The sequence below is a fragment of the Electrophorus electricus genome, chromosome 2, assembly GCF_041902795.1.
Source record: "Electrophorus electricus isolate QZ-2024a chromosome 2, ASM4190279v1, whole genome shotgun sequence".
In the NCBI taxonomy this organism is placed as follows: Eukaryota; Metazoa; Chordata; class Actinopteri; order Gymnotiformes; family Gymnotidae; genus Electrophorus; species Electrophorus electricus.
This window is the reverse complement of record NC_137498.1, coordinates 17,282,075-17,296,293: the sequence shown is the minus strand read 5'-3', so window position 1 is coordinate 17,296,293 and position 14,219 is coordinate 17,282,075. Positions and strand designations below refer to the sequence as shown.

Sequence of the window (14,219 nt, the reverse complement as noted above, 5' to 3'; positions counted from 1 at the left end):
CTCTCATTGCCTGTTTCAGTGCTTTGATGTTTTGCATGACTCATCAGCTCTGTAAATATCTGAGCATCAAAGTTTCACATCCGCTATTACCATCAGTCATCAGCCATAGTGGAAATCACAGACTACATGATCAAAAATCTGCTAGCTGCAGTTCTTTGTGAAATGCATATGATTCCTAGTGCAACCACAAAAGTGTCCCCTTTCAAAGTTTTGATGGGAAGACCATTTGAGCCAACCTCCTGCTAGCTGTTTGGCACACTCTGATCAGGTTGTGCCCTCATTAAGAGCCACCAACTCTGCCCCATAAACCAACTCCTAACTGACACTGAGGAAAGCATGGAGGAGCAATGCAATACACCAAGTGCCCCGGTGTGGTTTTGACTGCATCCACAACTCCCACAACCCACCAATCACAATTTCAACATGTAACCTGTGACTGTCAGGTTGATCAGGGGTGAGGCACCCTGACAGATGGAACACATGTGTGTCACAAAAAGACTTTTTTAAGAGGGGCTTCTGTGAAGCTGATATGTAGGGTGATGCCACCTGAAGGAGATCAGGCTAACCAACCTTGATTAGCCCCCGGCTTGTGGCTTCGCTCTGGTAGCCGTGAACTGCCGTTGCAAGCCACCCATTACTTAACCAACATCATCTCAATTAACAACACTGGAGGATGCCACAAATGTTCAATGAACAGGTAGGTATTTCCATGACTTTTCAATGCTAAGCTGCACACCATTGTTGGTACTCTTCAAATATCCTCTGATAAATGGTTCCAGTGTCCTGTGTGCAGCTCAGGACTTCTCTCCAGGCACCTGAGGTTCACAAAGATGAAACCGGACTCCTCACTGGGGGTTGACCATCCAGATGCTTAACAAACTGCTTTGAGGGTAATAAGAATGCTCTGAAATTAAAATGCTCCTTAACATCTGTTCAACACTTTTTAAAAGTCTCAGGTAGCCAATTCTTTAGCTGCTTTAATTCCACCTGCTATTTTCATTAATAAGAAGAAAAGATCCCTTTGAACTGATAGTTAAATGAACTGACCAAACAGGGTAGTAAAAATATTTGGTGTGTCTGTTGGGGTCAGAAGTTTGTCAAAATTTCATTTGAATACACTTCCTCTCCACTGTAAGTGTAGAACATTCAGTAGACTATATTTCTAAAGAGTGTGCATGTTACTGTGGGTTACTATGGATGTCAAGGCCTGTTTGATACTCAAAAAGGATGGCAGAGGCCCTCATCCTGGGAATTTTGAACTGTTTCCATCGGGTGTTTTTCACAGACTGCACATTAACTGGGGGAACCAAAAGGGTCATGTGGGAGGGTCTGTTCTACTGACCTGCTTGATGTCATCAACATCACCCACATCCATGCTGCCAGAGTCAGTGACTGACTGATTGAAATATGAAGTTTATAGCTGGATCACAGGAGAACCTAAAGCCCACAAAACCATGGGGGGGGGGGGGGGGGGGGGGTATCACTATGTACATTTAGGGTGTGTGTAAAATGATGTTTTTCTCCAGGTCCTTCAAATGTGGGTCTGGCCATCCTGAAGCAGCTGTGTGTGTGTGTATGTTTTTGTTTGTATGAATGTGCATGGATGCGGGTGCATGTGTTTTTATGTGTGTGGCTTGGCCACCTCCTGTCACGTCTCTGTTGTACTGGGACTGTCATGACCTTTCATTGTTACCCTACCAATGTCAGTGTCTGTCTTTGTCTGTCCCCATTACTGTCTGTGTAACTGTCCCAATTACAGTTGTGGTTCCAGTTCCTGTTGTCCCGCCCCTGTCTAGCCCATCTCCCATTCTGATCCTGTAGAGGTTCCTGCACCTCCTTTCAGACGACCTCCAGTCCATCCCACTGTCCAGCCTGGAATCCTGTCCTCTCCTGTCCCTGAGTCCTGGTGTCAGTTTCCTGTCCAGCCTGCTGTCAGGTTTCTGGTTGCAGCACAGGGTCCTGTTTCCACCCCTCACCCAACCGACTTTTTTTCTCTTTTTCCAGATGTCCCTGTCAAGGTTTCTGTCCCCAGGCCAGACCCTGCCATGTTACACTGGCCTCGGGTTCGCTTGTCAGCTGGTACGCACTTCAGGAGCTGCACGTTGGGGTGGGTATGTTCACGTGTGCTTTCATTTTCATTAAAAACCACATCAAAGATAACTCATGCTTGCATCCTGCCCCACACTCGTTAAACCGATGCGTGTTACCTCCATTGGTAGATGATGTACTGAATGTCTTCTAACCTGTTGGAGATGTCATTGTAGTAGTAGGTTTAGTTGAAGCTGTTGGACTTGTTGTATCAGTGTCCACTGGAGGAGGATTTACAGGTTTATATGGAGCCTCTGCAAGATTAGAAAAGTGTGATCAGTTATAAGTAATGAGGGTTCAGGGCTGTTATGTATTTAACAAGTTTAGATTTTCTACTACAGAACTGATGTATGTACAGTTTGGCCAAGCAGATGTGTTCAGTTCTCTGTGTGTCAGCGGTGGTGATACGTTGGCTACGTCTGAAGCTGCAGGGCTCTGTAGGTGCAGTGTGTCCTTCAGTCGTTTTCTGAGAGTGAATGAATTAGGGGCTCCTGGGTCGAGTCTCTCTGTCTCTCTGTCTCTCTCTCTCTCTCATTTCAGTTCAGTAAGCTTTATTGGCATGACCATATACAACTATAGTATTGCCAAAGCGGTATTACAACATGAACATTACACAACATTACAACCTTTGCAATCATGGAAATTAAGAATTCTGTTATAAAAGAACTTGAAGAGAAACAATAATTGGTCTGAAATAATAATAATTAGAAGAAGTAAAAGGGAAGAAGTGAAAAGAAAGGAAAATAAATAAATAATAAGGATGAAAAATAATAAATAGTTAATAATAATAAAAAATTGATAATAAATACTTAATAATAACAAATAGTTAATAATAATAAATAGTTAATAATGATAAATAGTTAGGTAACTTTTATAAACTGGGTAATATAGTCTGTGTGTGTGTGTGTGTGTATGTGTGTGTGTGTGTTTGGGTGGGTTAATCACTGTCCCTCATCTTATGGGAGGCAGATATGCATCACCCAGCTAAAGCGCTGCTTTTCTTCTTTTCGCCCAGTAGGATGGGCAGTTTGTCAGTGTTAGACAGACACTTAAAGTTGGGGTGGACCGTCCCAGATTTTTTTTTGCTGACAGAGTCTCTGTTCTCTGGGCAGACGCACATGTGTAAACAAAAGTTCTTCATTTCCAAAACAGGTAGACATAACGTCAGAAGTAACAAAATGATGCAAACTAAACACTGACTAAACAGAACACCAAAAAAGGAGAACAACGATACAGGAACTGTGCAGAAGCAATAAAACTGTGATGGAACGTTTGATACTAAGACATCGAAGCTTGTATCACACAGTGTCCCGAAGATTGTATCAGTTACTGTTACCACTAATGTTAGCACTAAAGTTACTAATAACACGTGACTAATGATGCTTGAAGCTTCAAACGTCACCGAACCACAGGATGAGGGTGAGAGTGTTTCATAAGTTTGGCACTGTCCTATAATGTATCTTTTTACTAAAAAATTGGAAAAAAAAATTGTACAACTGTGTCTGTTACAACAGCAGGTGGAATTACGGCAGCCACAGAACTGGCTACCTGAGACTTTAAAAAAAAAAGTGTGAAAAGTGTTTAAAGGAGCTTTTAATTTCAGAGCATTGTTTGTTTTTTTTTACCCACAGTGCATGAAACATAAGTCAGAGTGTATTTTAATTGCATGTGTTCAGTTTGAGTAGTGTGATTCAGTTTCAAATTTGATGTGGAATTTGTTTGCAGGAGTAACGTGTTTGTTGGTCAAACAAACTGATGTTATATAGACTATCGACTAAACATATACAGCCATAGACTGGAATGTCCAATTAAAGTGAAAGCTAAAATAAACAAGTTGACAGTCTATAGATTATTAACTAAATGTCTACAATCATGGACTGAATTCTCCAAATAAAGTGAAAGCTGCACTATGTAGATTGTATGCTGTCCACTACACTATAGGACAGAAACCTTGGTCTCACCATGAGAAACAGTGTCATCTTGAGGACTTACTGTGCCCTGGGCCTACATGGCATTGTGTTTATTGTGCCCTACGCTCTGGTGGAGCGATGTTTACCATGCTCTGCCCCTGGGTGATGTGGTGTTTAACATGCCCCAGGCTCTAGGTGGCGCTGTGTTTCGTGCCTGGGCTCTGCTGCATCCATCCCACAGGATGGTGTGGTCATGCACTGTTCAGTGAACTGTGCTGGTGTGGCCGTGTTTCCCTGCTCCACCTCCCGAGTCTGGGTCCATGACAACACCTGTAGTGAGAAGGTAACACTCACCGTCAGCAGCGTGGAGCACAAGGAGCAGATAAACACACACCTGCATTCTTACTGAGTTACACACACTGCACACAGCTACAGCAGGACTGCTGATACACACCATACACACTCTTCAATACAGTCTACTGAATGACTTCACAAGAACACTTATAGTGGAGAAGAAGTGTATTCAGATGAAACTCTGACAAACTAACCACCACACACACACACACCAAATATAGAGATGCAGTAGGTTTTGTAAGTTGTCATGTGGTACGTCCTCTTTCTTCCTTATCAGTCAGTGATCTATCAGATATTCTCACATTGTCAGTGAGGACGGTCTCATTCTTAGTTAAGTGGCTCCGTCCTTTGTCATAGAGACATGATGTAGAAGCTCAGGGGGTGAGACCCAACATAACCTCCCTCACTGCTGTTTGGTCATTTCAATTCACTACGACCCCCAAAGTACTTCAGAGGCTTATTAATGAAAACAGTGTAACGCTTCTTACTTGGAATGAGGAAAAGGTGCTACGGGGTAACCGCGATGCGTGGAGTTATCATGGAGTGACACACACACTGGTGTGGACAATCTGAAAGACTTTTATTCTCTCCTGGATCACTTCAAGCCAGGTCACACGGCTACCATCATTGTATTTACACGTAAAGAAAACAGTAAAAATCACCGTACAGCGTTACCAAAGAAAAAGGAGTGTTGAGAAGATGAGCAGAAAGGTGACGGTCGCCCCCCCCCCCCTCACTCTCGTGACATTACACACAACTGTGTCTGTTACAACAGCAGGTGGAATTACAGCAGCCACAGAACTGGCTACCTGAGACTTTTAAAAATGTTTGAACAGATGTTTAAAGGAGTATTTAATTTCAGAACATTATTTTTATACACAGTGCAGTGCATGAAACATAAGTCAGGGTGGATTTTAATTGCACATGTTCATCTCGAGTAGTGTGATTCAGTTTCAAATTTGATATGGAATTTGTTTGCAGGAGTAACGTGTTTGTTGGACAAAAACTGGTCTTCACTCTGTAAGAATGTCACTCCACCACTAGAGATGTGAACTCTACTCACACCACAAATGTACTGTTGCTTTCAGCTTCTGCATATCAAAAGCCTTTTCCTGGTCCATGCAATAACGTACAGGCTAAAGGTATGAATTATGTAAGTCAATAAAAAACATCAGTCTTATAGAAAATTGGACTTTTTACAAATAAATTATAAGTCTTGATAAGAAATTTGTAATGTTATAATCCCAGTGTTGCCATATGATTTACATAAAATTGTAGCATGGGTCCACCTAGTGGTAAAAAGTTAGATTGCAGCTTTTACTAGATTGTAAATTGTTGGTTTGAATTTTTTTTTTTTTACATGTAAACTCATAAGAACTCAGTTGATTATCCTACATTTTGACTCTATTCTCTTGATTATGAGTAAATACAGTGCCTATTCCTACAAAGGCATAATGATCTATTGCACTAATGTAAATTGTACTGTACTGTTACCGCCAAGATTTATTTGGTTAAAGAAGTAACATTTACTGTCACCAGGTAATGATTACTAACTATGATTATTTGCTTATTTGTCTTAGTGCATAGATATCTGTGCATATATATATATATATATATATATATATATATATATATATATATATATATATATATATATATATATAAACTGTAAAATCCACCTGATAAAAATAACTGCCAGAATGATAAATTGATAAATTGGTAGCCTAATAACCAATCTTTATCAAATTTATCAACTTTTACAATACGTTTTCAGATCATATCTAATGCTACAATGCTACAGCATGGTTTCTAAATAACACACATACTTTTATATACTCACAACCCACTTTACAGAGAGACAACTTGGGACACAGGGTCTGTGAGTTTGTAGACAAAAACAAATGCATCTGATTTAATGTTTTATATATGAATCCAAAGGGAATTGTGAAATAAAATTAATTGTCATAATTCATAATTGGTAAACAGGACAACACCTGATCATGTCTTACATGTTACCTGACTCTTAAATATGTACATGTATCAACTGGACTAGTGAAATTTTATTAGCACTTGAAACAAACTGGTGTGGCCATGTTTCCCTGCTCCACCTTCCGAGTCTGTGTCCATGACCACTGGGAGGCGTGTCTTTGGTGGGGAAGACTGTAACGGTGCCCTCCGTCTGGCTACGGTGGCAGCTACCACGTGGCTTTTGTTTATACTGTGTCTTTTGTTTAAAGGATCTTTGTGTTTTGCTGTTGTGCCATGCCACGCACAGGTCGCGTGTGCTCCGTCTCAGTCACTGTGCCACCTGTGTCGTTATGTGTTTCTTTCTTTCCTTTAAAACCACCGTTTTTAAGTGCTGTAACAGTTATTGTTACGTTGAGTTTCTTTCATTGTCTTCTGTGCCCATTCTTAGTTTCTCTTTGTTTGCTTTATCTGACTCTTCAGACAGAAACTGGCACTTCCTCCCTTTTTTGTACATTCTTCACCTGTGAAAGAACGCATGCATCTGTATTCATGGTTGTGGTGCAGCTCTGGAAATCAGTCACAGCTCGGGCAGAAGATATTTCAACGTTTTATTTAAGTCCACTGTGCCCAGTGTTGACACAGCACAAACCTGTTCTCACTTTCCTGAACCCTTTATCCATCTGTCTGAGTTTTATAATTGCTAAACTTTAGTGTGTCTCTTGCTCTGAGAGGACAGAACACAAGAGCTGAATAACAGGAACCATGTGCGTGATTACAGCTGTCAAATGGAAAGAGTGAGTTGGCTGTCGTCCAGGAAAGGAGTACTTCAGGAACAGCAGGGGGGTCAGGGAAACCACAAGGGTGTAGTGGAACTAAAGAAAGTGTGTGTGACCATGGGCTCACTCAGAGGGCTCACTCTCCTTACAGTTACTCTGTAAGAGAGCCTGAGTCCCCTGTGCACAAAGGTATTATTAAGTAAAGCAAAGCACTTCTGAGATAGTTCTGAAGTCATAGACAGCCTACCTGCTGCCCATGGTGCTGAAATTACAGAGTTAGTTTCAGCACCATAGACAAACACAAATGGAGCCATTTAGTAAATCTTAGTTCTTTTTTTGTTGAGGTTGCTGTTCAGTTTCCAGTTTTGTATGAAGGATTTACTAAAGATTGTGTGCTAAACATATATTCAGTGCTAACATTTCTCTCAAGGTGTCTCTCTCAACATCTCAAAAAGTTTAAGTCAATGTTACACAATTAACACAACTCAGAGTTCTTATTCTATATGTTACATTCTACATAAAATTCACCAGGTTGCCTTTACATTATGTGATGATGTCATTAGTTTGATGTTACATTATCAGTTATGATGTGTATGATGTCATATCCTGAGTTATCATTATTTTGATTCATATGGTTCCTCTTGCTAAAAAGGACACTCTGGGAGTAACATTAGCTAATGTTACCTTAAACAAAAATCAAGAGAATGCCAGATTGATCCTTCCCAAAAAAAACTGTTGAAGCTAAAATTGTACTGGGGAAATTTTCCTGTGGATTGGGGCTGTGAATTAGGGAAAAAAAAAGACAAATAGTGTGATTAATCGTCTTAGTACCTTCAGGATGGGAAAGAAAAAAAAAGATTCCTACTTACTGCTTAGTGTCATCAAGGAATGTTTTACAATATAAGTAGATTTTCCAATAGTTAACTAAAAGGTGAAGTGTGTGACAGGAAGTTAATGTTTATCATTTCTCTTATATTATCCTAGGGGGAAATATAAACATGCTGTGACAATTTGTGTGCGCTTCAATTAAGTAGTATTAAGGCACACCTCAAATCCACCATGTGTACCTCATCTCCATCAGGTGGACCTCCACCAGGCAGACCTCATCTTCACCAGGTACACCATAACTCCACCAGGTAGACATCAGCTCCATCAGTCACTCATCAGCTCCACTGGGAGGTCTGTAATATGTAAATTAGAGTCACATGTAACATTAGCAATCCTGCTCAAATTCTTAATCAATCATTTCATACATGTCTCACTGAATCCTTCGGAACTGGAAAATATACAAAACAGACATGGCAAGGAGACATATGTAATGATACAAGCTTCCAGTTTGTTTGCTCTTCATGCATGCTGGCTGACCATGAAGAACTTTCCACAGAAGTTGGTACCAACTCTCAGACCTCTTATTCTATCAGAGTTCACAAAACAGTTTATTCAGCTCATGTCCTGAACTTGTGCCAAACCAAATCTACTAAGTCAATAAAAAATCTCACAAGCTTAAGTCTGCTTTCCTTATCTTGTTAGAATAGCAGAAAAAGTACAAATACTCTTCAGCTAACTTTGGGATCAAATGAACACTGGACACAACATTTGAACATTTCACTCTTTGTATGTAGGTTAGCAAAGAACATGATCATAAGAAATCTCAGTAATACTGGCATGCCAGGCACTGCAGAGACAAGCTTCATAACCTTACCAATAGAATCATGTGCTAAATAAAACATATAAGGGGTTTAATTCCATGTGAGCTGGAACTGAACTGAAAATCAAAATTCACTGCGTGCACAATGCTGTTCTCCCTTTTGGAATAAAATTAACAATATACTTCAACAGCTCCACATCTAGATTGCTTTCTTTGAGGGGCAGTAAAACATAATGGGTTGGCATGTCATGCTCACGGACCGGAGCGCAGCCCGTTTCCATGACTACCTAACCACTTACTTGTTTTCTCTCTCTCTCTCTCTCTCTCTCTCTCTCTCTCTCTCTCTCTCTCTCTCTTTCTCTCTCTCTCTCTCTCTGTTTTATTCTGTTCCCTCGTCCGTTGTACTTTCTCACTGTTCTCTCGTCTACGTTGCTTTCTCTTTTCGCGTCAGGTGTTGTCCCGTTGCTTCGTTTCTGTTTAGGTTTCTTTAGCATTTTCATATACGATAGTGTTGTGTGCTTTTCCTTTTAGTTCTGTTACCTGTGTTTGTCTCTTATCTTTAGTCTCGCTAAAGTAGCCTGGTCTGTTTGCTCCCCTTCCTTGTTTCTTCTTCCCCCGCTTGTCTTAGTTTTATGTTTCGTTGTTTTCCCGTTTGTCTTTCCTTAAATATTTATTTCCCTAATTTACGTAGTGTTCATCCTCACCCTGATTAGCCTGTTCTTCTTTTGTTTGTTCCTTGGTTTTGTCCTGTATTGTGTTCTCCTGGTGTTTATTAAACTTGTTCCTTTTCACTGTTCTGTCTATAGTTTGTTTTCTCCTGTTTTTGATTCCGCTCACTCGCATGTCAGAGACGATGGTACTACGCACGTGTGTTCGCCCTCCACCTTCCTCGCGTTACGCACGTTTAGTCATATTTTGAAATCCAGAACTGTATTAAGGGCTTGATTAGAGGAGGGATGTGAGGAGATGCAGTAAAAAAAATACATGTGGACAACCAACCGTTTGTAAAACATATCTCCCTTTCCACGACATTTGGATTGATATTAATGTGATGTCACTTAAGATGTCTTACTATTGTCACTCTAACCTTATGTGTGATTTACACGCTAAGTTACGTTGGGCATATCAGGAATTCCTCGTATCAAACGAGGTGGATCCGTAGAGTCTCGATCTTTCTCTTTACATTGGTGACTCAGTGGAGGGTTTGGTGCGTCATGCATCTGCCTTGCATGATTCTAGAAATGCAACAAGATCTATGCACTTTATTCAAGAAGCAAAATTATAACCAGCATTAACCAGTGAAAGATGTTTGGAGTTAATAAAACAGAAAATATTGTCTTAATTATCTTAATATATAATTATATGCATTTTTTCTCTGTAAAGGCAAATAAATGTTACACCATCAGCTCATGCTACAGTACGTCTATGCATTTAAACCACATAAAGGCTCAGAGAGAGTTTGCAGCTGATCCCGATGACAAATGATGACAGCAGAGCTAATGATACAGGCTTAAATTGAAATATGAGGTAAATAACTAAAATAAAAATGCATACACCTGAGACTGAAATGTGCTTTGTGGCCAAATGTGTGCTTTCAAAAAGCTTTCAAAACTTGCGATGGCGAGGAATCATTCAAGTTGTGTGAAGGTTCTCAGAGAGGTCAGTGGTACCGAGAATACAAAGAGCTCTGAAAGTACTAAGTACATGTTAGCTAATATGAAAAAAGACTGCCATCCTGTATAGCTGATAAAAAGAACTGCACTTATGTACACAGATCAGTTAGTGTATTCGAAGACCGCAGCAGCTGAGTTTGGAATGAGACTACACAGCCTCACAGGAATCAATACCAGAGGTAACGATGCCAGCGTACACGGTTTTGGCATCAGTAATGTTAACTAAAGGATAAATGCTGTGCAATGTTCCTGCTCTATTTGAAACAGCCCCTCAGTGGTTAATGTTTAAAGGACTGACCTCAGATTACACCAAACAGGCTATAAAATGTATGAACTCAATCCCAATAGTTTACTGCTGACAGGACGTGGATGGTAAGTAAATGTACTGTAAGATGACTGATATTCTGGAGATACAAGTAATTATTTCCTCAGATCTTGTTTGAACTAAATGGCAAACACTTCAACAGTGATCTATTACATCTTTAAAAATGTAAAAACTGAATTAAAGACTAGACTCAGAAGTAGTCTCCATGAAGGCTATCACGTATATACCTCTCTTATGAAAATCCATGTGTTGACTATTTTCTAATGTAATAGTTTTGTTTAAATGAACCTGAATGTGACACATTTTAAATCTGTGCAGTGCTTCTGCAGGTGTTAAAATGTGGGGAAAGGTCCAGTGCTGTTTGATTGTTGTCCTCATACTGTCAGTGGACTGGACTGTAGGCATCAAGGACCAGGATCATGATCATGACCATTCAGCAGATCACCATCAACATCTCCATCATGGCAACGATGCAGCCCACCCCCACCACGATGGAGAAGACAAACCCTGCCACAAACTCTCACCCCACAATGCAGACTTTGCCTTCTCCCTCTACAAGAAGCTGGCCAGCCGTCCTGACACCCAGGGCAAGAATATCTTCTTCTCTCCTCTGAGTATCTTCATGGCTCTATCCATGCTGGCCCTGGGGGCCAAAGGTGATACCCATTCACAAATCTTCAGCACCCTGGACTACAGTGCTCTCACAGCTGATCAGGTCAATGAAGGCTATGAGCACCTTCTCCACATGCTGGACCACAGCCAGGATGCCCTACTGTTGGAGATAGGAGGAGCTGCAGCTGTACAAAAAGGCTTCAAGCCTGAAGACAAGTTTCTGAAAGATATCCAGCACTTCTACAAAGGTGAAGCCTTCAGTGTGGACTTTTCCATACCTGAAGTCGCTGTGCAGGAGATCAACAAGTTAATTGCCAAAAAGACCAAGAACATGATCACTGATATGGTCAAGAGTCTGGATGCTGCCACTGTGATGATGCTCATCAACTATATGTATTTCAAAGGTAAGAGTAGACAAGTAGATCCCACTAGAGATTAAATAATTTTTCATGTATTTCACCTGAACTGCAGTAACCAGTTTTGTATTTCACTCTGTCAGGTAAATGGCAAGAGGCTTTTAAAGTGGAGGACACCAGCAAAGGTGACTTTCATGTGGATGAGAACACCACAGTGTCTGTGGATATGATGAACAGAAATGGTGAATATGACTTCTACTATGACCAGGGCAACTTTACGTCTGTTATCATGCTGCCATATAATGGAAACGCCTCCATGATGATCGTCCTGCCTGACCAGGGAAAAATGGAGGAGGTGGAGAAACACATCAGTAAGGATCACCTCAAGTACTGGAAGGACAAAGTCCACAAAATGTAATGTATCATGAAATGCTTTTTAAAATATACTTTAATTTATACATATTAAGTACTACCACAAAGTAAAACCTTTACTCCCTGACAAGGTTACCAATGACAAAAAAGTATTAAATAAATATTTTTGCTTATGCTATTCCATGTAAGAGTGCGTTTGCATGACTGACCATGTCTGTTCTCCAGCACTTTGGACTTGTATATGCCCAAGTTCTCAGTGTCTGCTTCCTCCTGTCTTGGGGACACTCTGAAGGACATGGGAATGGTTAATGCATTCTCAGACAGTGCAGACTTCTCTGGAATCAGTAAGGGGGCCAAGGTGGCAGTTTCCAAGGTATGTGGAGAAATGCTGTCATGTCTAGAGTGTCACATTATGAGTGTGGGAAATATTGTTAATAGACTGCCCATCTTAAATATCCAGTAGAATTTTGACTGCACTCTGAGCCTCAAATTTAAAAAAAAAAAAAAAGTGAATTTCTAGGTTTGCCTCTCTTGATATGACACAATATAAAGTTACATTTGTATAGTGCCTTTCAAGTACCCAAGGACACTTTACAATCAACACACTGCACAATGCTTTTACACCCAGTCAACACACTGGTGAGATGCAGCAGGCAAATTCCATCTGTTGTCCACCAAGGACTGTTCAGAAGTTAATGCATCTACTGCTTACATACATTAAAGTGTCATTCAATGACTGCCCAGGCTGGTCCTTCCCCACAGGTCCTGCACAAGGCCGTCCTCAGCGTGGATGAGCAGGGCACTCAGGCTACAGCTGCAACTACTCTTGAATTCATGCCCTTGTCATTGCTTTTCAAAACAGAAGTCAACAGACCGTTCCTAGTTTTCATTGTGGAGAAGAACACCAGGAGTATCCTGTTCATGGGAAAGATAACCAACCCCACTGTGTAGTGGTAGACGTCTCCCACACAGTCTAGTCAGCAGTATGATGGGAGTGCTACTGAATTCTCTCTCATATCAATTAGCAACAAATATAGTCACGTCTCTGTATTATCTCAGAGCAATGAAAGGCTAAAGGTTGTGCTAGTTTAGTGAGCTACATATAGAAGGGACTTCATTTAGCTATAATTAAACTTAAAATTAAATGCTCCTTTCAGACTTAGTCCAGTTCCCTTACACCAGATATGAGAAAAAGTAACAGACTGTTGGATTATTTCTGATGGCATAGTGAATACAGATGTACACAAACCCAGGTATGTGAATGGAAATAAAGTTGTTGAGTGATATTTGAATGGGTCTTCATTTGTTTTGACAAACCAATCATGGCAGTCTGTAGCACACAAATCAGGGGCAGTTATAACATTAGGGATGTTTGTCATATGTATCAGTGTTTCATACACGTATTACTTAAGTCATATGGAACTATGTAATTCTAAAACAGACATAGCGATGTGACAGACGTACATTAAGCTCCAAACTCTCTAACTGTCCTGTGATTCATTTATAAATCAGTTTTGAGTTCTTTCCCAGTGTGTTGTCTTGTATGTTGATTCACTATGATGATCTGATCACAGCAGTTGGTGCAACATCCAGGCCCCTCTGAGTCTGTCAGAGTTCAAAATCAGATTTATCACCTTTGATTTGGTGTCAGATAAAGTAAAAGGAATTACACTAACGCTGTGTCTAAGCCAGTAACTGGATGGGCCATATTTTAAAAATATGTATACAGTTGTAGTTTGTCCATTTGAACAGTAACTGAGTCAGAAATCAGACTTTAAAATGCTGTTCTCCATTTTAAGAATGTACAATGTATGGTAGCTAGATCTGACATTGAGGATTTTAGAGGGGATCTGCATTAGAGAGTAAGAATTTTAGTTCTTTTTTTCAAATGTATTTGATCTTATAGGATTTAATGTCTGTACTGGATCTGAAAACCCCCTTGTCCTGTAACAGATAACTTTATTATATATCTCTAGGATAAGGTAAAACCATGCATATTAAAAGTAATATGTTTTAAACCATTTTATTCTTAGATTTAGTGCTTAGATTTTTGCCAAGGCCCAATCCCCTCTCATTTTTCCTCCTACTCCTTGTTTTCAAGTGTCATCTTGCTCCTTGGGACTGAGTTACAAAGGGT

At 40.3% G+C, this 14,219-nt stretch overlaps 2 protein-coding genes across 2 annotated transcripts in view; both read left to right on the top strand.

Annotated features, from left to right (window-relative positions):
• The window catches only part of LOC145653184 (matrix remodeling-associated protein 8-like), a 100,771-nt gene that overhangs the window by 71,746 nt on the left and 14,806 nt on the right, over positions 1–14,219 (top strand). The gene's annotated exons all lie outside the window — the stretch shown is intronic.
• On the top strand, positions 11,068–12,313 carry LOC145660346 (alpha-1-antitrypsin homolog). Its single transcript, XM_081724899.1, has 2 exons — positions 11,068–11,758; positions 11,854–12,313. The coding sequence occupies exons 1-2, from the start codon at positions 11,080–11,082 to the stop codon at positions 12,126–12,128; spliced, it is 954 nt and encodes a 317-aa protein (XP_081581025.1). The 5' UTR covers positions 11,068–11,079; the 3' UTR covers positions 12,129–12,313.